The sequence below is a fragment of the Odontomachus brunneus genome, unplaced genomic scaffold, assembly GCF_010583005.1.
Source record: "Odontomachus brunneus isolate Ranch 3 - 2012 unplaced genomic scaffold, Obru_v1 Obru_scaffold_125, whole genome shotgun sequence".
Lineage (NCBI taxonomy): Eukaryota > Metazoa > Arthropoda > Insecta > Hymenoptera > Formicidae > Odontomachus > Odontomachus brunneus.
Window position 1 is genome coordinate 608,117 of NW_022639575.1, and position 23,179 is coordinate 631,295.

A 23,179-nucleotide genomic window follows, 5' to 3' on the forward strand; every position below is an offset into this window, starting at 1 on the left:
TTCCAAGTCACTTCAATTGGCCCTTACTTGAAAGGTCAATTTAGGTTCGATTATCGAAAGAGAAGAGATTCTGTCAGAAATTCCTTCGGGGGAGAATAAGATACCCTCGCTGCCTCCCTCGCGATTTAAGGCATCTCGAAAGTCAGGTCGGTTAGGTGAACGGAAGAAACAAGGGGGATGACCAGTGGAAAGGAGCGTAATCGACCTGCTGGGAACTGGGAGAGGCATGGAAATCGCGCGGACGGCCGCGGTAACTCTCTGCCGTCTTTACCTCTCTCTCCTGCGGCGAACAAAATCGGTGGAGAATGGAGAATCGCTCGGTGAAGATCGACCGTTCGCTCTCTGCCGATACACACGCGCGCGCGCATATGCCTGCCGAATCTCTTCCCTTTCCGCACAGTTCAATCCCATCGGAAACGCCAAGCTCTGCGCGCGGACCGCGAACGGCCGGTCGCTCGGGGCTTTAAATAAATAAAGAGTGACTCGACGGGAGAGGGGCGAGAACGGTGGTTTCGGGGGCTCGAGAAGGATAGCGACACGGCAGGGACCGGGGCTGGTGGCGCGGTAGGTCGACACACGGGGGTGGTCGGAAGAATGGCAGATCGAGAGGGACCGGGGCGCGCCGTGGGAGCCATGCATCAACCCCTATTATCCGCGACAGCCTAACTATTGGCTTCTCGCCGGCTGTAACTGAAATCTACAGGAAACCGTAGCGCGCTCTCCTAGCCCCTCCTAGTAGTCCTAGTCGCCTCTGGTCCCATCGGCGTATCGGGATTAGGCAGATTCCGCGCGCACGCGGCGCCGAAGAAAGAAGGAAAGACAGAGAGATCAGCAGGGAGCGCGTTTATCCGTGCCGCCACTAGAACCGAGGAACTGATCGACGCCAAAGTCGGGGAGAAGGAGCAGGTCGAAGGGTCGGCCCTGTGTTGCGAAGTTTCGTTGGATGTATCGCGTCGTCGGAAGTTTATCGACGTCCCGTGTTTTGAATCCAGCCCCGTAGATGTGTCGTCGCTATAATGTTTGAAAGCATGCAAAAAAACCAGTTTTTTCAATTCTTCTTATCGGTTTCTCTCCCAAGAGTAGAAAAAATCGATTGAGAACCACATAACTATACGGGGGCAACCAGACTTCTAATAATCTCTTTTTAATTTCGAAAATAAAACGAAAACCATAATTTATTCTTCTCTAATAAAATAAAACATTTTCTCTTAAATTATCTTTTCTTTAAGTAGCAAAATCAGCAATTTTCCTGAAAAAAAAAAATTAATTTTTCGAAGAAAAACCGTTTTTTTCTGTTTTTCTATAGCGATTTAAAAAAAATCGGCTTTTTTTAAACTACAGTCGTCGCGTTTCCTCGTTGGCGCAGGCTTTTTGTTGCTCGCGCGTGTCGTGGGACTTGTTATGCGCGAGAATTCCCGGTCGCCTTTATCTCGCGGCGGATCAGAATTCAGCCGTGGTAGCGCGTCGTCGTGGAAGTTTGTCGCGGGTGCGGGCGGGGCCCACTTTCGTATTCGTCATTAGGATCCATCCGTCATCGTCGCTTTCGACTCTATCGTGTTTCCTGCCAGTGCCAGAACTCGGCTGTCACGGCCGTCGTGGCCGTCGACGACCGTGACGATCAGCTGTGCGAAGTGGCGAAGGAGATAAAGGGCGACTCGCCTGCCGTACGAATTTTCCGTGCCTCGCGTGACTTCCGCTCGGATAGAATCGCTTCCGTTGAGAAATCCCGCCGGAAAAGCTCCGGCCTCCTCGATCGCTCGGGGATGATTACAGGCGGGCTAATCAGCATCGCGTCGCGTGCCAGGTATCTTGCTCACTCGCTTATTCGTCCTCTCGACAAGGCGCAAAATCAATGCATGAAGCGCGCGCTCGTTGCCCATTGTTCGATAAAATGCACGCCCTCAGCCAGGAACTCCTTCTCACATTAGGCTTGTTCTTTGCCTTCTGTTTCTTTCTCTTCTCGAACCTTCACTCTTAAACCCTAATCTGTGCTCTTTGTTTCCTGTTTCTTGTTCTCTGTCTCTTTTTAATTTAAAGCTTGATCTACAATGTGTTATTTGCCTCTTGTTTCTTTTTCTTTATCTCTTTCTGACTCACATCTTAAGCCTTCAACTAAAAAAAGACAAGAAACAGGAAGCAAAGAGCACATTGCAGGTTAGGTTTAAGGCTTAAGATTTGAGTCAGAAAGAGATAAGGAAACAGGAAGCAAATAACACATTGTAGATCAAGCTTAAGTTAAACAGAGAAAAAGAAACAGAAAGCAAAGAACACATTGTGAATCAAGCTTTAAGCTCAGGTTAAACTATAATTGACGTTTAAAGTCGTTGGCAAAACCGGATTTTACCAGCGGAACAGTGATATTTTCGAATTACAAATTATTGAAGTGGGCTTTCTTAGATATACAATCAATAAGAATATTGTTTAGGCAAATGAGAACCAAAGCGCCAATGGCGAATAATAGCAACAACAGATGAAGGATCAATCGTATTCATTAATTTTACACAAACGTTTCGGTTCTATGTTTGGATCCTTTTCAGTGTGAGGAGATTAATTACAATCGATACAAAGTTGATGTAGCTCCTAAAATTTTTTAATGTATGTCGTCTAAAAAACTTTACACCTATTATAAATTGTAATTAATCTCCCCACACTAAAAAGAGTTCAAACATAGGACTGAAACGTTTGTGTAAAATTAATAAATACCCTTCATCTACTGTTGCTGTTATTCGCTTTTCCATTGCGTTTTCGCTGTTATTTGCCTAACAAATATTTTTAGTGATTATTTATAGTAATTTTTCCCTTCGTTAGGCGCTCGTTTCGAGCGCATAATTCGGCGCTCTCGGAATTACTCGCGAATTGAGTGAGCCGTGATCGAATAGTCGGGCGAATTGACGCCGGTTAACGAAGCTTCGATATTAATCGGCGCGAAACGCCAGCTCGCCCATACCTAAATGCGAATTTCCAAATGGAGATGCGATATTTGCGCTAACGAGCGACGAATGAGCGCGCTTGTCGGATAAACATTTCAATGCGACGACGGAAAGGCGATACGACGGGTAACAACGGCCGGGCTTGTTTTCCCAAAACACGTAATCGTATGCTCTTCCCCAAACGAATGTCATATCGGGCCGCTCGTGTTTCACGAACGTGCGTTACGCCGCCGGACCAGCGCAGGTGCGGATCTTACCGACCCCAGTTACTATTACTTCTTATTACCTCGCTTGCGACTTGTTCTATTACTTATTCCTTTCGTTTCTTGTCTTCTTGTCGCTTAAAAATAAGGAACATTGTCGTGTAAAACTTGTTCACTCTGAGGAGTGTCGCGTGGACCAATCAGAATAGGTCGCTTTAGTTAGGTAACAGGCAGACCAACCTGGTTTTGGACCAATTTTTCGTGATGCCCCTTGTGATTCTTATTATTGTTATTTCGAGATAAAGCTTGATCCACAGTGTGTTTTTGCTTCTTGCTTCTTTCTTTTTATCTCTTTCCGATTCAAACCTGAAACCTTGAGCCAGAAAAAGGCCGAGAACAAGAAACAGGAAATAAAGAGCGCATTGCTCAGCTTAGAATTTGATCTACAATGCGTTATTTGCCTTTTGTTTCTTGTTCTCCATCTTTTTCTAGCTGAAGGTTTTAGGTCTAAGCCGGAAAGAAATAAAAAGACAGAAACAGCAAGAAAAGAGCACATTGTAGATGAAGCTTTAAAGTTGACGAACTCCAAGGGAGACAAAAAACACGTGACAAAAGGCATAATTGTCGGTAAAACATCGAGAAGCAAAGACACCAGAGAGAAAGAGCAGAAAACAGTAAGCAAAGTACACATCGTAGATTAAGCTTCGATCGACGTCGATGAAGCCAAGAATATGTCGACTAATGTCCGCGATGACATTTTGTTCTTCGATGAGATGCGAGAGTGCGTTTTCCAGACGGTGCAGGGGCGAGAGCGTATCGCGCGTTTTCGCCATCGAGAACCCGCTCTCGCACCTTCGTGTTTGGTGGTCCGAAATTCGCCCCGCGACTTGTTCTCCCGTCCGTTGATTTTTGCTCGCGCAAATTCGTCAATGGCCGCGCGGGGAAATGCGAACGGCGGGAAAGGAACGGCCGAGTAATTCGCGGGTATTTTCCTGCCGGAAACGAAGCGAGAGCTACACAAACGAATCCTCCGGGGGACGAAAGTTTCGGACGCCGCGCACGAAAAAGCGGTCGGACGTCGTCGTTTTTGTCCTTTTTTTTTCGTTTTTTTTTTGGCGCGGGATAATTTCGACGCGCGCGCGCTGCACCGGCCGAATTTAGCCGGCCGGTAGTTATCGGTTGGAATCGACGGTGCATAATTTTGTTTGGACGAATCACTATTGCGGTCATCCGCTAACGGTGCGCCACCAGCAAATCCATTTACGCGGGCAGCTGTCCCGCCCGTTAAATTGCGGCGGATGATTGATGTCGAGTGCGGACGACTGACGGGAAGATTGCCCGGAGTAAGCGCAAGAAATAGTAATGGATTATTATCGGGGGGCGATTTATCGTTTATGAAAATCAAACACGCCCCGGGCGACTCGTAATCGAGCTCTGAAGCCGAGGAACGAGCGACTGACGCACGCGCGTAAACGATTTGTCAATGTTGAATTATTCAGAGATCATTGCTTTGGCGGCGATTCGTATTTAATCACTATCGTTCTGTCACTTCTTCTCGATACGTAAGCGACTATTAATTTATCCTATCGTATCGAGAACGTGCGTGTCATTCGACGCGCTCGTCAGACTCGCTGGGTGAGTCGCTGTGTCAAGAGGCAATTGACTAAGGTGAAACACTCAGTTGTTGGAATTCTCCTTAGTCACTGGCAGTGTGAGGAAAAAACCTGCTTCTTCGTGCGACCAACATTGAAGTTAAGCTTCTTGTCTGCAACTTGTGGCTCCAAAGGACACCCTCACGGCTGAAACTGTGAACAAGTGTCGCTGAAAGAAATATGTCGCAGGTTTTTCCCGAGTGTCAATAAGGACAAGGAGGATGCCAATAATTGCATGATTTACTTCGCAAATGGTTCATAACCCGCGTATTTCCGCAATTCTTTCATTCCTACTGTAAGAAGAAATCTCGATAACCAAGTGTCGAGTTGAAATTCTATTAAAGTCGAATCTACTCGAAATTAACTGAGTAAAACGTGTCTTAACGTCCATAAACGGCTCTCAGATTGAGGTATGTGTTAATATTTGTCACCAGAAACTAGTCTCAACCACTCAAACTTGAATTTAAAGTTTGGGCTGAGTTTTTCAATTAAATCGTGTTATATACCTGATATTACATATTTTGATCATTCTATATAATTGCGATTATCAGTTGAGAAAATTCATATGCAACCTCTAAATTTAGATCTGAGTGTATCTCACACTTCAAGTAACAACTGTTAATACGGTGGGTGGACTTTGCTGGACTTCATCTTGTAATCCTAATCGCATTAACCCTAATCGGGTCCCAATTATTAATAATCCTTATTGCTAATAAAGTCCCGATTGCCACGCTGCGTTACACGAGTTATCAGGACTCTATAACGTCACCCTGTACAAACTAGATGACTGCTGGGGATCAACCTATAATCAGGAGGGATAGATTTCCACACTCCAAGAGACTCTTACCGGACAGCTCACAGTAGATTCAGACACGCACTATACAGACCACCGCAGTGAATACGTGCCGTGTAAGACTGCAGACGCATCTTTGCGCCGCAGATTATTGTCGCGCTCTCCTATCCAGGAACGAGAAGAACTCTCGGCAGCCTATCCCTCCGCATAGACCCCGAGTCTGCGGGTTTTTACTTCCGTTCCTTCATATACAAGAGCTGTCCAAATAGAAGCGATAATGCGAGTACCGTGAAATCGGTATTTTTCGTGGGAGAGTCGTCGAAACGTTGACTCCGGTAGCTAAACCCAGGGGAGAGAGCCCGACGGTTTCTGGAAATAGTCTGCGAGCAAGAGGGTGTCGGGGGCAGAGGGGGATGGGGATGGGAACGAAAGGGGGGGCCCATCAAATAGATTAAACGGCGAGTGCCGCAGCTGTCGCGCGACGTTTCGACTTCCCGATTTCGCGCAGATCCTCTTTGCGCCCCTCCGGGCCGGCGGCGGCGCCCGGAGTTAATCCTTAACGTACGTCGCGATTTCGCGATCTGCATACTGCTTACTCCCCGAGTAATTTCACCGGGACTTAGGAGGGCGACGACGGAGGCGGCGCGGTCCTGGGAGGGCGCGCGAAACGGTTTGCCCGACGTATTAAGTCGTCGGCACGGTGGGATTAACGATCACTCTAACGCTCTCCGCTCGCGATTTCGTTTGGAGCTTACTCCCGGAGCCAGGGGTTCGCAGGCAGCCGCGATGCCACGGCTCGGTGTGCGTGATTAGGACGTTATTAGCGCAATACTAGGGCCGGGTCCGTTCCGCAAGCCTGCTATCGCCTTCGCGACACGTCTCCTTCGCCCTCGGCGGCGACCAAGCTCGGGGCCGCCTCCGTCGCTCCGCGCAAGTGTAACGTTCAGCTCGGCGTAATTAACCCGCGGCGAACTTGACGTCACGTTACGACCGCAAAAAGGTGATGCGTTATCACGGAGCTGATGAATGAGATACATGTATACAAAGGAGAATACACACACTTTATACAGTAAGATGAATGTCCCAATTGGAGTGATAGTTACATTCGTGTGCCTTCATAAATTAGTACAGGACTCCGTATCCGATTATGTATCCTAAATATACTTGGAATTTCATATATTACCGATTATAACAAGAATTCTGAATAAAACCGAAAGTCGTAATAAATTCCGAAGCGTCGTAATTTTACAAGTATACTCCTGACAGCGACAGCTCAAATTTCTATATTATTTGCCGGTATTGTAGAAGTTGACAGCTAATATTACATATTTATTTATTAGATCTATGCAGTTACTTTTAGATCTGTGCAGTTATAACTTTAAGCGATTGAAATAGTTATTTCTCAAAGTTGAGAAAAGGTTAAAGAATATTTTGTAAACAAAAAAAAGTACAAAACAAAATAAAAAACAAAGTACATAATTTTAGTAGTTAATACTATATGTCATATATTAGGATCAATGTTCCCATTAATGAGAACAAATAAATAAATATGACGCTTTATTTGTCAAAAGAACATGTGCTTATAAATTTTATTTATTATAGAGCCAAGAAATAGTATTGAATAGCAAATGATAACTTGCTTTTCTAGAATTTATTAAATATGTATTATTAGCTTACAAATGACCATGTTATCAGTTTCGATAAAATACAACATTTAATATATGAGATATAGAGATATGTTGCTTTTGGCTACTTTCCTCTACATTTTAGCCACTTTTTTGAGAAGATATTATAAAATAAATATCTTCACATAAATTTTAGAAAAATATAATTAAAATCCCAAAAATGTTTAAACTTTCCAACAAAATCTATTTTATGTGTACTTAATTCAACACGTACATTATTAACTAGCTAAAACTACCTGGCGTTTCTCGGATTGTCACAAAATTCAATACACACAAGAGGATAAAATCAGGGGAAAAGGGTAAGAGTGAGGTGTTTCATGTAATTTACGTTTTCCGCAGGATCTTAGAGGGTAACTATGTAAAATTTGGTCGAGATCGGTCAAAGGGGTTTAAGAATCGAGTAGAAAACATACAGCCATTGTTTTTCATTTATATATGAAATATTCTGTTTCATTTTATATTGATTAATTAATTTATCCTCACGAGATCAGATTACCTGCTCACTAATTGGGACACTCGCTTTACCAACTCTTTTTCTATATACACACTTTTTCTACATTCTTCCTATTATAGACATTTTTCGCCAGACTCTTTCGCCGTGTGCACCGTTTCTACAATACGTTCCAATTAGCCTGTTATGATATGCCACGAACATTGTTTGCTAAATAATACGTATCTCTTATACGCCGTGCATGCAACGTTCGCCGAAGCAAACTAAGAAATACGTTTAGAGCGGAAGCGCGCGGGAATTCGCTCCCGCCTGCGTGCGTCCTCCTGCGTGCTTCTGATAATTAAGATGTTCGTAAGTATGTTCGCGAAGTTACCGTCAACATCGTGGAAAGTACGGGACTGAATGTTAATTAATTAGCTTTAGTAATGTATGATTAGGTATAATATTCTCTCTCTCGAGTGCGCGCGCGTAACTTAGAATGCAAAGGCACCGAAGGCTCGATGACGAAAAATAATCCACACTGTCTCGCGCTCGTTCCCCGCGAGACGATATTAATTAAACGCGCTGAACGTTTCGTGCACGTTTCTGTCTCGTTACATTATTGTCTCCACCGTCTCACTTGGTATGTCCGCTCGAAACAATCGGAAGATCACTCCTCCACACGTTGATATTATTCGAGGAACATCTGTGAGGCGATAAAAAGAACATCTCTCTCTTTCATTACCTTAATTTTCGATGCGAATCAATTAACATGTTCTCGCTGCCACGGTTTATTTGGAGAATTCTCTCTTCTCACCACATATAATTGTATGTGAGACATGCTTAGTTTGTTTACATGCGGATGTACAAAGAAAAGTGTCGACACACACATGTGACGTTGGTGGCGCGAACGTGTCGAGTGAAAATTTGGAGTAAGGACGAGCTTGAAGAGATTGTCGTGTGACGCCGGTGACGAACGCGTCGGCTTTCGATTTGTACACTTTAGACACTGGTCAAAGGTGTTTCTCTCTTCAGCGCGCACGGATCCCCAATTGTTTCGAGCGGCGTTGACGATTACTATATTTTCTGTGCCTGTGTATATCTCTATATATTATCTGTGTCGTTACACGAAAGTAGACGAAAAAGAGAAAAAGAAAAAAAGGTATACACTGAGATATATAAATTATTCGATAAGAAATTAACAAACGGACATTTCCGATCAAAATACCGATGAATTTTTGTGTCCCATCGGGAAACATCCGATGAGAAATATCGGTTCATAATTTTCCGATCGGTTTATCTGATGAAATGTCATTATGATTGGAAGTGTTCGATGAAATTTAATCGGACATCCTTAATCGATATAAAAATTCATCGATATTTTGATCAGAAATATCCGTTTGTTAATTTTTATCGGATAATTTCTGTCAGTGTAGAATATAACTGAAGGGTCTCTAGGAAGAAGGTAAATTGCATGCAACGTTTTTACCATTAGTATCTCATTCCTCCTGTCTCGCATTGTTCTATACTCGGTAGAGATCTCTCCCGACACGGCCGTAGCCGCATCGACGTGCGTATATATCACTGCACTAATACCCGACCGCGCGTCCATGTTCCGCGTGTAACTCCCGCATTCATTTTTGTTGCAGGTAAGCGCCGCCGCCGGTCCCTTTGACATCGTTTTCTCCGGCACACAAAGCTTTTAGTAAGTTAATTAAACTTTCCACAAGGAGAGGCGCGGCCGCTTTTCAGCGACGCGCGCGCGCGCGCACGGCTCTCATTTCGTTGACGCAATTAAAAATATGTATAAAACACGCGGGGCGGACGCCGCCCGATAATGAACGTTGAAGCGATCGTGCGATACGTTGTTGCCATGGTGGGCGAGGAGATCAAAGTGAAAATTAACTCAGCTGGGCAACTTGTCGAAAATGGCACGTGCGCGTGCAATGCTCCTGTCACTTTGTTGTCGCCCAGCGACAATTGCGCTCCGCCGTGATTTCGAAAGATGCGTCGTGGCCGCGCAGTCGGCCGACGATGCGGATTTTGACATTCGTTCTTTCTATCCTTCTCTTTCTTTCTACCTTTCTTTCTCTCTGCTTTTGTCTCTGTCTCCCCCTCCTCTCTCTCTCTCTCTCTCTTTCTCTCTCTTTCCTTTTTTTCGTTATGTCGCGGCCGCATTTTATCGCGCGCAAAATTAATCGAGGATTACTGAATTTTTCATTGTCCGTCCGTAAGCCTACGGCACATTGCATTTTGATGAAACCGCGGCGAACATTCGGCTCTGCACGGGGCGTTTTATTTTTTTATTGCTCGCCGCTTTTGTATTTTATAACGTTTCGCAATTCTATATTTGACGATAGAGAGGTATATTTTAAACGCGCAAAAGGTGGATTTCAAATGCAGTAACGTTTGAAACTCGTGCGGACATGGCTATGAAACAGTAACGGCGCGCCGCAGCGCACGCAAGGTTTATTAAAAATCGCTGAAATAAATTCACCATGAAGTGAGTGAGTGAGTGAACGAGCGGGCGGGTGAGCTTCCGAAGGATAACCGGCGACGTCTAATTCGAGATCAGCAAATATTTACCAATTTGCCGAACGCTTATGCACGGTTCGCGATTTTACGTCATTTTACATGCCGTTCCTCTTCCCTCCTCTTTCCTCCTCCTCCTCTCTCTCTCTCTCTTTTCCTCTTTTTTTCTCTTTACTCCCTCGCCTGTCGCGCGACCGGTCGACCGGATAAAGTATCCTTTATGAAAGTTGCAGGCATTCACAATGACTACGGACACTCCAGTTTCAGCTTATATAATGGCGCCCTATTGACGTCACCGGCTCTCTTTTTAAATGGCGGCATATATATTGATACGACGAAACTTTGCGGAAAAATTCTTCGTGCCGTTTCGCGAAACAAAACTGACTGAAGTTACGCGCTACGAGAATCGCGGGCGATCGCATTCGAATCACTTCTCAATTGGGTATTTCTACTTTCGTGGAAGCGTCGCGATATGAAGCGCTGCGAATTATTGCTCACACGGACGAAAGCGGATGATGATGGGTGCTTTCCAGTTGCGTACACTGTGTTACATAAAACTAGTTTATTGGTTGCATATTTTCTTACAAGATATTTTAGATAATATGTGACCAATAAACTGGTTTTGTGTACGTGTGTGTCAAGATGTGTTAAGAAATTGGAAAGCACCCGATATCTACCGCGACAATTCGCGACGTCAGTCGTCGCGGGAAGAAGCGCGTTTCTTCTTGGCGCATCCGCCGGGGTTTCTGCCGCCGATTTCCCTTATGACAAGCTTTCCTTGCCGACAAGCGCGTTTCCAGACTGTTATAGTGGAATAATAAACTACACATTGGAGACACGTGAGGTATCACATCTAATCACGAGAAAGATACGGCCCATAATGCTACACGGAGAAAAATAATTTTGCTCTTTTAACAAAATCGTCATTGCTACTGCATATTCGTAGTGACATCAAGAAAATTTAGTTGACGTAACTAATTTTACAAATTATTCGTTATCAGAGCAGAAGTAGTTTTGTTGCCAGGATAGAAAAAATTTGTTGAGTATATTTGTCCTAAAAATCACGTTAATTTGCTATTGATGCAAAATAATATATCTTTAACAAATTTATTTGCTATCGGAGCAAAACTGCAACTACTTATACAAATCCATCATGGTTCTTATAGCAAAATAATTTGTAGATTTAGCAAATTATATCCAGCAAATAGTGATTAGTACTCTTAGCAAATCTTTTTGCTGTCCATATAATAACGAAAAGATTTTGCTAGATTCAGCAAAAAATTTGCTAGATTCAGCAAAAAATTTGCTGGAACAGCAAATTATTTTTCTCCATGTAGTGTGAATAGGCTAGGGAAATAATGACATTTGACAGTGTCAGAGGCGATGAATGAAAGCTCCCACGATAAACCCTCAGTTATTATTATTTAATTAACTCCCCTCTTAAAATTCCCGTATTTCTTCTTGATTCATATTTAAAGTTACAAAGAATATTGCTTCAGCCAGGAGTCGAAATCGGGTCTTGTTCTCCGTTTGCCGGGCGGGGCGCCATGCCAATACGACCTTCGACAGTGTTTCCTCGCAACTAAAACGCTTAAACATTGTTTGTTTTGGATGGAAGCACACTAAACTGCCGCCAGAACGCAACAAAGAAATAGAGTGTTTACGAAATATTCGGACAAACTTCTAGGGCATATATTCCTCCCATCAAAATAAAGAAGAAAGTCTATATAAATCCATAAACAAATATGAGTGGTCGCGAAATAAAACAAAATTTATGTTAACGCGCGTTACTAATAAATAATCACAAGTAAATATTAAAATTATAACAATCACGAGACGAGTCCAAAGTAGATATCAGCAGCAATTGCGCATTAATGTATGACCTGGAATCCTATAGCTTCGCAAACTACTCATATTTGATTATGAGTTTATATAAACTTTCTTCTTTATTTTCATGAGAGGGATAGAAGATTGTCCGAGTATTTCGTAAACACCCTGTGTATTAAAGTTTAGTAAAGTGTTTTCCCTGTGAACTCCCAATTTTGGCGAGTCGTCCAGGCGCGTGATCGATCCCGATCTTGCGGTCCGTCTCTACTGGAGCTCCGAATTCGTCGACTGGAACAATCAGCCCCCAAAGTCGTAACTCCTCACTCATAGACGGCCGTTCCGCCACCATTTTCACTCTGACGTCAAGGACGTCGAGACGGGGGGAGGTGATTATGCTCGAATCAGTCTTTCCTTCTCGCCTCTCCTCCATCTCTTTTGCGTCTCGTCTCCTCACCGTGAAAACAGTAATCTCCGCCTCGAACAAACACTCGGCGAAGTCTCACTGAAGAGCGCTCGTCGAACGAATGGCAATGCGCAGCGGTGCCACCCTCTCTTTCTTCACACTTATATCTCGCCTTTTCTTCGATGCGACTTGAGAATTCACCCCCTGCGATGGGGCTGCGTTCCTCCGTCTCTCGCGAGGATGCACTCGCGAGAGGCTTCTCTCTGTGTTTACGCATTCTCCTTTTCCCCCTCCGCTTTCCGTCCTAGTTATTTGTCTGCGAAACTTTTTCATCTGCTCGACGGACTCGCGGACGCGCTCGGATACGCCAAAGTTTCGGTTGTTTTAGCGCACCGCGCCGGCCTACTGCCATAACGCGCCGGACTCGAGAGTGGAGTGGAGGCAGTCAGCCATTCGCGACGTCGGTGCTTTATTGCCACCCATTGAACTTCTTCTTCGGTGTACTTTTCCGGGAGAGAGAGCGTCGTCGTTAAGCGGCGCGCACCACGGTTGTAACTACTACGACGGCGGACGTTAAAAGAAACGGCCTCGCTGATGTTTAACCTTAAACTCTGGCTATTATGCTAATTACCCTCGACGAGTGCGCGAGTATCGAGGCACACGGTACCTTTCGGCCGCCGTGTCAATGCTTCTCTCTTTTTTTAGGATATTTTTTAAGGTTTGCAATTTCGCATTTCGCTGATTGTGAGGGATTCGGAAAGCCCTCCGCGACTTTGGATTGTATTACGCATTGTTGCGTATCAATTCACGTTCACGCGCGCGTGCCTCTGTATGTATGCATGTGGGGGTGTATCTCCTCGAAGAGCGAGAACGATGAAAATTGTAACTCACCAGGGTATTAAACGGAGCGCAACCCGGAATCGGGTGGTGCATCTTCTTAAATCTTCCTAACGTATAGCAGGTGGTCTCGCGGAGAGAGAGTAACCGAGCCGGAGTCTCGGCTCACTCACGGGAGATCTAGGATCCGTTCTAGCGCATAATAAATACAAGCTCTTTTCCCACCCCCGCAAGCCCTCGCGCACCCCCGTGCGGCGGGTGGAGGCTTAAGAGAGCGGTTTCGGGATCGCGGTGGCGCTCTCAGGTGGACGCGTCCGTGTGCGCGGGATCGGTCGGGGGGGACAACGTGTCGGGGGTGTTGGAAGGCTCGCTCGCGAGGCGTCGCGAGGTGGTAGCTCTCGGTGAAGGTGTGCGAGAGGAAGAGAGATAGAGGGAGAGTGCAGCGCGGTGAGGCGGTGGAAACGAAAGGGAGAGGGAGGAGGACTCGTGAGAGTAGCTTTGCCGCCGCCGCCGCCGCCGCCACCACCATCGGCCGCCGCCGTCACCGCCGCCGCTGCCACCGCCGCCACCGGCGCCACCGCCACCACTGCCGTCGCGCAGACTCGATGGTCCTCGTGCAGGCTCGCGTCCTTTCGGTATGTTCTCGCACCCCATTGGACGTGCGCTGCCGTTTGCACGGTGGGGGCCGAGAAAGGCGCGTTTGAAAGGCACGTATACGCTGTAATCCGACTCGGCGGCGGTGGCGGCGACGGCGGTGGCGGCGGCGGCGGCGGCGGCGGCGGCGGCGGCGGCGGTGGAGGCGCGGAGAGGCCTACGCGGCGCCGCGAGAGAGACGCTCCTCAGTTGTGTCAAGCTAGGCGATCGAGTAGGACGCATTTTGATCGTTCCGCCTCCGAGTTACTCTCTCACGAACACACACACACATACACACGCCTCATACACCTACACACTCACACCCACACTTTCTTCCTCTCTTCCTTCCTTTTTTTCTCTTTTTTCCCTCTACCTCTGCCACGTCTGTCTCCTTCCACGCTACTCTTTCACAGTACACCGACACACATCCGCCACGGGACGCACCAGTAACACACAAGCGCCAGGAGCCGCGGCATAAAAGCGCTCGTACAACAGACGCACACACAGACAGACAGACACACACACACACGCGCCATCCATCCATCCACATCCATCTGTTTATCCATCCATCCATCTATCCATCCATCCCCAGTCAGCCAACAAGCAGTCCTTGCCCGTCTCGCGCCTCCTTCGTCTCTCTTCGCGCCCAGCACTCGGCTCTCCGCGCTTCCGTTTTTACCCTTTCTTCGTCTCGACCGGCGAGGCACGCGCGCGTACGAACCACCGTACGAACAGGCACAACACCCCCAACGTCCACCACGTCCAACGTCACCGCTCGCCGTCTTTGCGACGCGCGGCCGCCCGAATAAAACGCTGAAGAAGAAGTGAAGACAACCGAGCGACGCCAGTAAGACCACGTGATCGGCGCCGCGGAGAGACTCCCCCCAGCACACGCTTAAACGCTACCTCTTGCTTTCTGTCTGTACACCGAGTACGCATGCATAAAGCAGCCCTCTGACTGCGCGCCCTATTGTCTCCCCCTCTCTGACCGTGTGTGTGTCTGTGTGTGTCTGTGTGTGTCGAGCGCGAGCCACCGGTTGTCGTGGAGCGACAGCTTGCCGGACTGAACTGCGAGCGGTTCAAGGTCGTCGTCGTCGTCGTCGTCGTCGTTGTCATCGTCTCCATCGACTCGTTTACGTGACACACACACACACCGTCGACACCGGGGACAAACTGGGCACCACGAGGAATTGGCGACCGGCTCCACCTGACTCTGAACACCGGTTGCTCGCTGCCGACAGGATTATGTCGAGCTGATCGAAGGAAACAGAGAGGCGCAAGAGATTGACATCCCGCGAAGGCAACTCGCCGGAGTCGAGTCGGCGCAATACCTAACCCCGCGAAAAGACGCGAGACCGACCACGCGACACTGTCCTACCTCGGCAAAGTACCGCTCTCCCGCGATCGTCTCGAGTGGGAGCGATCGAAAGAGGGAAAGAGAAAAATTGAGAGGAGGGCAGAGGCGACAAGAGGCACGCGTGTCGCGTTTTTCGCTCCGTCAATTAAGGGCATCCCTAATTAAGTCACTTCTAAAAACGGTAGTCGTTCGGACGTTAAATCGCCGTGAGCAACCCTCGCGCCGAGACCTGAGAGAAAATCTCGAGTATAGAGTAATAGAAGGAGAGGGTTTCGAGTTTTAAGTACGTATGCCTGTGCGTGTGTGCGTGCCTGCGTCGTGTATGCGTGTGAGTGTGTGCGCGTGTGTGTGTATAAAACGAGTCTCGTCGTGTCCTAGGTCTTAGGTATAAAGAGTAATAAGGGTTAACGTATAAGGGAAAAAGTAAAAAAAATTTAATAAAAGCATCGAGTCATCTGCGTCGTAGATGGCCGTCGAGGAACAAAGAGAATCGCGTCAAGACAATCAAGCACTGTAGTGGGTTGGGACATATCGGTGGAAGGAGAGGGGAAACACCGCGACACTTTCTTTCCGGTCGGGACGGTAATGTACGTGTCTATTACGGAGTAACACGGGTCGTGCGCGATCGACCTACGCGTCTTTATGTGATCTCCAGCCTCTGTACCGATTCTACGTGTGTACACGCTCTATATCGATATCTATATATATATATACACACACAATCGTTATATATACATACATATATATATACATATATATTTACACTTATATACATACGTTTATATGTATACAACCCTCGCACATATCCGATCGACGCGCCGCGAGTCGCCGGCGCGCGTGTCTCGAAGGCGGGATAATCTCAACGAGAAGGAAACTGCCGCGAGGCGGCAGGTGATCGAGGCCGATTAAGATAAAAGAGGGAAGCCCTCGAGGATCTCTCTCTTCTCCCCGGTCCGGCGATAGGACCTGTCTCTCTGTCAATCTTCGTGACAATCATTTTCAGCTAGTACTCTTAGTGTGTAACTCGAGGTGTATCGTCTTTTTTAATAGGATACATTCGCTCGTCGAATTAGCAGGGAGGGTTTATTATTCTGAGAAGAAAGGGAGGTGTAGGTAGAAGGGAGGATAAATAGAAAGAAGAAGGAAAGGAGAAAACGAGAGGAAGCAAGAAGATTTCACGTACCTACGTCGTTTCAATTACACGTACGAGCAGAGAGAGAATCGTGCGAAGCGAGAGACGAGAGTTCCGTCTTCCCCGTCTCTCCCTCTCGCGCGCCTCTTCCGCACACTCTAAGTACATATTAATCCGCGCACGTAAATTCCCCTCTCTTTCCGTCTTTTGCCTGTTGCCACCACCCGCCCCCGCGACCTCTGACTTCCATCTATCTTAAACACATACTCTTACTGTCGTCGTCGTCGTTGTTGTCATCCTTCTCTTCCCCCCTGCCCTCCACCCTCTCCGCTCACGTTCACACACCGACAATCATTCGAGGCTCACATCGTCGACGACGGGTTTCGCGTTCCACGCCGCGACGTCATTCGTCCTAGGATAAACTCGCACGTACCATTTTAGGGCTCTCTCCTCGCTGTCTCGATTGCACGTGTAGATAACGCTTAGACCAGGTCGTCGTGTTGTATATCGATATTCCTAAGAGTAGCGATCGCGCGTGTTCTGTCTGTGTGTGCGTGTGTGTGTATGCGGGGCTCTGTGTGCGCGCGTGTGTGTGTGCGTACGACCATAGCACGTAAGTAGAGACAGTCCGGTCTGTCCGTCACCCCTCCTCACCGTAACGGTGTTACGGCAGCAAAGTCCAGCTCGCGATCAGCTTGGCCAGGCCGAAGAGGCGGCTGGTAATCCGGCGTGGCACGCGCTGCCTTCCTCTAACGCCCGGACGACTACACGTAGAGCAAACGTACGCGCTACATTAGAGCCGAACGTCGCGATCCGTTCGAGATCCGCGACTCGATCACCAGCACCGTGCCCTCTCGTCGCTGCTGCCCCATCGAGATCGGCGTAGCGCTCGCGACGGGAAATCGGCCGGTCGACAACGACGAGTCGAGTCGATCGCGCGCCGTGCAAAAGCAAGAGAGAACGACGGTCGGTCAAGCGTCCAGTCCCGCGGGGAGGACGAGCGGGGAAACGAAGGCGAGAGAGACGCGAGGGAGACCAGCAGCAGCGGGCTGCTTGAACGGCGGGGGCGAGTGGCGCGGGCAGGAGTACGACAGCAAAGGCAGGAAGTGCTGCACCACCTTCAAGCTGTGGTGGCCCTCGCACGAGTGGAGCAGCAGCCGCTCGTGCAAAACGGAAGCACGCTGCCAGGCGTCGCTGGAGCGCGCCTACTGGAACGCACAGGAACGCGCGCGTACCACCTTCTGGGGTCTGCAGTCGTTGGCCGCGGCGAACCGCAGCTTCTTCCTGCATCCCGCGCCGAGCAAGACCTGGCTCGCGGAGGCGATCGCCGCCGACGAGGCACGCTCCCCCATCACCACGTATTTTCATTCGTACCCGTTCGTCCCGGGTGGTGCGGTGCCCCTGCCCCCGCCCCTGCTAAACAGCATCAACAACGCGGCGGCAGCAGCGATCACCCCGGGGCTGGTAGGACATCTTTTCGGTGCTCAGCAGGCGTGCAATCTCGCTTGCACGTGCTCTTGCAACATCGTTGCTAACTGCAACCCCCATCATCACCAGCACCACCACCATCAGCAGCAGCAACAACAGCACCAGCATCAACAACAGCAACAACAGCATCAGCAGCAACAGCAGCAGCATCACAGGACACTCGGTACCACGGCGGTCCTGCTGCAACCGGTTGATCATATCAAAGACACTATGGTGAGTTCATCTTTCTCCGTTTAATCCGTTGCGAGGAGGAACGTGCCGTCGCCGTGGGGAGGGGGCTTGGTGGCTCGTCTTGGACCTCGGGAGAATCTCGGACCGCTCGATCCGGTAATTCCCGGTGCCGCAGCCGCGGCTTCCCCGAATAACTTTCGCTCTAAGGACGCGCGAGGATCGCTCCCGGCCAAGTGCGCGCTCCTCTCCCTCGCGCTGCTCTCTTTTTGCGCGTCGTCACGTTAATCCGCTCGGCAAGTTAATTTCTTCGCGCTTCTCGCCGAGCGTTATATTCGCCAGCTTGACGATGACGTCGCTACACCCGCCGGGAATTCCGAGCATCCGCGCACCGCCTGTTTCCGCAGACAAAGCTCTCACGGAGGTTCTCTGGTCTCTCTCTCTCTCTCTCTCTCTCTCTCTCTCTCTCTCTCTCTCCCCCCCTCCCTCTCTCTCTCTCTCTCTCTTTCCTCGAAGTAACGACGCTCCGACAAGCAGCGTAACGAGGGTATTCACCATCGGGCACAGGCGAATAATACTTTAGTACTACTTCCGGCCGTGACGCGGAGAGTAGGACGACGCGGTGTGGCACCACGGCGAATCAGGAATGGATTTAGTTAGCGACGAACCACGATGAATTACTTCCTACGTTTGCCGTGTAAACAAGGGGGGTAGTATCCTCACCGAAAACCTGGAGTCGGTGCGAACTCACCACCTCTGTGTTCGCGCTCTCGTCGAACCCTCTTCTCTGTATTCCCCGCCCGTACTTCTCTCCACCGCCATCACCGTTGTCGCTCGGTAAACGTTTCGCGGGGGGAAGTGTGGATGGTGCTTTAAATCCCGACTGTCTACGGGGGCATCCTCTTTAATCCTTCGATCGACAGGTGTCGAGTGAGAGTAGAGAGGAAAAGAGAACGCACGAGAGAGGGTGTCCCGCTCCGCGACGTGACATCCCGCGATCCCGAACAAACCTACCTACTCACCGAGAGCTACCTATCTATCTACCCATCTGCCTATTCCTTCCACCCAATCGGATGATCGAGTCGTCGTCGATTCCAGCCGACTCGAGAACCTAATTTTCTTACTCGTTTCGAAATCCCTCCTCGCGTTTTTCTCCTGTGCTCGTCGCCAGCACCCCCATCGTTTCCGTCTCATCCACCTCCGTGTTGCTGCGCGACTCGTCGAGCACGTAGCGAAAGAATCGCATTATCCAGTGACGGTGTGACACGCGTCAATATCTCCCACTGTCGCGCCTAAATCGGCACGCGTGCAATCGTCGGAAATGCAGTCGTCGGAATGCGAAACTTGCCGCGCGGCTGGAAGTCAAGACGGGTGAGATCGTGAAGTTTATCTATCCTACCCGATCCGCGGTCGTACGTGACTGCGAGATCCTCATTCGGATAGCGCAAAGTGCGAATCTAATCGGATCGTTCCATTTGTTCGATCTGTCGGAATTCTGCGTGATTCTGCGCGCGGTTATCTTGGTCTTCCTGATTCCTTTCGTACGGGAATTAGAGAATTAGCGAATGTATAGGTGGAAACGCGCAAGTGTGCCGGAAGCAAATTTGATTGCGTACTTTAGCCGGGTCTACCCCGAGTTATTCCAATGGAATCGACCAATCGCATCTGTCAATTCTGGCTAACGGGAAATACGATTGGTCAATTCTGTCGGAATAATCAGTCGGTTAAGTCAACCAAAGTTGGTAGAAACGAGCATTAGTGCATCCGCAGCTAACTTCTTACCAATATTCGTAAGGGAAACTGTAGAATACCTTGCCACTATCCTAATAAAACGCTCAAGTGAATCGCCAAAAGCACCGTATGTTGGTTTTGAAATTTTTTGTGGACTATTTTCTCCTCCTTTGGTGAAGCGCATCACTTTGATACTTACATATCTTTAATCTACTCATCAATAGTTATAATTTCATCAAAAAATTATTTAAGAGTGCTGATTGTTCCAACTTCTCGGTAAGCTACGTGACAGTTAAATCATGTGTCTGTTTAATTTGAGGAAAAAAACGAAGACAAACATATGATTTAACTATTAGATAGCTGGCAAGAAGTTGAAAATTAAATAAATCGGTAATAAATGGTACTGGAAGTGCTTGGTATGAGTGCTTGGTCGCTCTCTTTCGATAGAATTTGAGTATTAAAGAAAGATGGAAAAGAAAAGGTTACAGAAGTCTCGTCATCGATTGCATCCTGCGTCCTGCAATTCGTCCTGGAATCACCGTGGCCAGGCGCTCAATGGTGCCATACGAAAGTACGACTCGGTCGTGACATTAATTAATGATTGCACGTCGATTGAAAACGATCGTTGAACGCTACGATGCGGGCGTCGTTCCCGATACGGTGGTTCTGATAAAACACGACCGGGATGTTTTGCAAGAGTCGTTTGTTTTGATCTATCAGCTTATCATTCATTGAAGGCAACGACGGTTGGCGCGTGGTGGGGACGCCGATTGTTTTGATATTCGCGACCGCTGCGTGTTATTGCGTTCCGCGCGTCATTGTGTCTCGAGCCGACGAGCGACGCGCACACGCTACATTGAGAGAAAAATATTTGGTAACTATTTAATTTTCACAATGCGTTCTTTGCTTCCTGTCTTTTGTTCTCTGTCTTATCTGTCTTTTGTTCTCTGTCTTTTCCTGACTTGAGACTTCAGTCATAAAGAGACAAACAAACAGGAAGCGAAGAACACAATATAGATTAGACTTAATCACACAGAAAAACAATTACTATAAATTATGGTCATCTTTAATTAAATTCTATCGTAATGTTGGTGATAGTAACCAACCTTGTGTGCATTATACTACTACGGTTTGGCAAACAATATGGTTGACTCTAAAAGCAACGTCAGTTGGATCAATCATCTGTCTCTCTCTCTCAATGTACGACGCGGAACACGCGAAATTATTTCCGTGGGGCGGTCGTGGAATGTTTCGTCGGGGATATTCAATCGGGCTCTCGTCGGTGCCGCGTTATTTAACATGTGTTTGTCCGATCGAATCATATCTATACGAGTGTGTCAGTGCCAGTGAGAGATCCTTGTGCCACGGAGCAGCCAGGATGTAGGACACAGGATGTCAGGACGCGGACAGCGATGTATTGCCAGGTGTGTAAAATCACTTCTTGCGTATAACGTTTTCTACTTTAACGAACTCGTCGAGAATAAAGAAATCTAAATTTAGTCTAAATTTAGAATTTATTCTATAGCCGATATTCATAGGCCCCGTCGTCATTTCATGAATATTCATAACTTCATAAATCTCTGATTATTTGTCAACCTGCACTTCATACAACAAAGGATATCGATCCAAATAGCTGAATAACAGTTCATGAATGCGAATTTGTAATTAATTTCGATCAGAGATCGCGAATAATTCACTACCGGCGTAAATCTCATAAATACTGATACTTGTTTCTCTAATAACGCTCTTGAGACGCGAGTTTTACTTCGAAACTGTCAGCGTTGCATTCACTCTCCTTAAACTTTATTATTGCATCTGAATCTAAATTACTATCTTATTTCTTTTGAGTAGCCAAATCATGTCGAAATATTCGCCATAAAAAATAAAACAAATAAAAAGAGCATTATGAGTGAAGAGAATTGACTAAAAAAATTATTTATTTTGATCTCATTATTTACACGTATTTATTATTTAATATTTGATTATCTCATATATTCTATCTTTGTAATTACATAAGTTACATAATTAATACGTTGCTTATTGAACTGAAGAATATAGATTGATACTGTGAAATATTGAAACAATCGAATATTAATTTTTGAAAATGAGTGCTTCTTTAAGCTTTAACATGTATAAAACGGCAGTAAACAATCGTGTACAAAGGTGTGAAAATTATTAGAATCATTTTGATTTCTTTATTTATTTTCTCTAATTATTCTTTTTAATAAATACCTAATTTTAGGAAATACAATTACAATTTGTTATCGATATTCATTATAAGTCTCAAATGATTACAGGTTTGTACTGCATATTGTAGGATTAAATTATATAAATAACGGATATATTTCATATACCAGATTTTGTTGTAAGATATATTTTATATGTAAAAATAAATTTATATAGGAAATGACGGATTATATATATATATATATATATATATATATATATATATATATATATATATATATTCTGATGAAAGATACTTGAAAATTAATTTTTGGGATATAATATTTATATTTTCTATGAAATAATTTGTCATTATTTATATAACTTAGTCGCACAATATATAATATAAATCAGTAATCATCTCAAACCCATAAGAAATATTGATAAATTGTAATAATTTTTGATAAATTGTAATAATTTTTAAAATTTCGTCTTAGAGGATTTGTTTAATCAGGACTGCTACGAATTAACAATTTCCGTTGAATTAACCATCAAATCACCAAGACACTTGGTGCGCAACGAATTCGCGACTCTAAAATTCATCGTTCGGACTTGGCGGTCTGCGTGAGTTGAATCAGGAGAGGAAAAAATCGTCGTCTAAGTCGGGGTTGTCCGGACTGTTTCGCTCCTCGTGAATGGAGCTTACATCGCGCGCTCGAGGAGTTAGGAAGAACGGTCGTTGCTTTCTTGACGGGTCGCCCTAACCTAGATTCGCGAAAAGATTTACGTACTCTGCGGATTCGCGGCTTTATGACGCGTTCTCCAAACGGCGAGAAACCGGCGTTGTTACTGGCGCGGGACAGCCCTCCTCTCGACGTTCCGATTGATACGTGCAACAATACGTGGTGTTTAAAAGTGTCTCGTCGACATTACCAGGCGGTCGCGACGACAATCGTCTTGGCGAGCGCCGTCGAGTGAAGTAATTACGTAAAGTGCCTCGTTGGAGCGTTTTGCGGGGACGGTATGTCGCGCGACTCATTTCGTAACGATATGCGGAGCTCTTCCTCTTTTCCGACTCGTCTCCAGCGTCTCTCTTGTATTTACGTTTCCGATAAAATGGGTCATCCTGTCCCACGACGGCTGTATCTACTCTTTCTCTCTCTCTCTCTCTCTCTCTCTCTCTCTCTCTCTCTCTCTCTCTCTCTCTCTCTC

At 46.8% G+C, this 23,179-nt stretch overlaps 2 protein-coding genes across 12 annotated transcripts in view; both read left to right on the forward strand.

The window, feature by feature from the left end:
- The window catches only part of LOC116849742, a 175,149-nt gene extending 163,912 nt beyond the window's left edge, over positions 1–11,237 (forward strand). Inside the window, exon 5 of the mRNA XM_032827187.1 lies at positions 9,343–11,237. Within this exon, the coding sequence (XP_032683078.1) occupies positions 9,343–9,399 (57 nt within the window). The 3' untranslated portion in view covers positions 9,400–11,237. The remainder of the gene's footprint in view (positions 1–9,342) is intronic.
- The window catches only part of LOC116849731 (polypyrimidine tract-binding protein 1), a 622,962-nt gene that overhangs the window by 297,801 nt on the left and 301,982 nt on the right, over positions 1–23,179 (forward strand). For 5 of the 11 annotated variants that reach the window (XM_032827163.1, XM_032827164.1, XM_032827165.1 and 2 more), the window contains exon 1: positions 17,195–18,115. The exons of 3 other annotated variants lie outside the window; for them this stretch is intronic. In XM_032827163.1, coding sequence (XP_032683054.1) covers positions 18,113–18,115 — 3 coding nt within the window. In that variant the 5' untranslated portion in view covers positions 17,195–18,112. Of the gene's footprint in view, positions 1–9,388; positions 9,399–14,131; positions 18,116–18,609; positions 21,226–23,179 lie in introns of those variants that run through there. 3 more of the 11 variants (XM_032827172.1, XM_032827168.1, XM_032827171.1) reach the window with 3 other exon arrangements.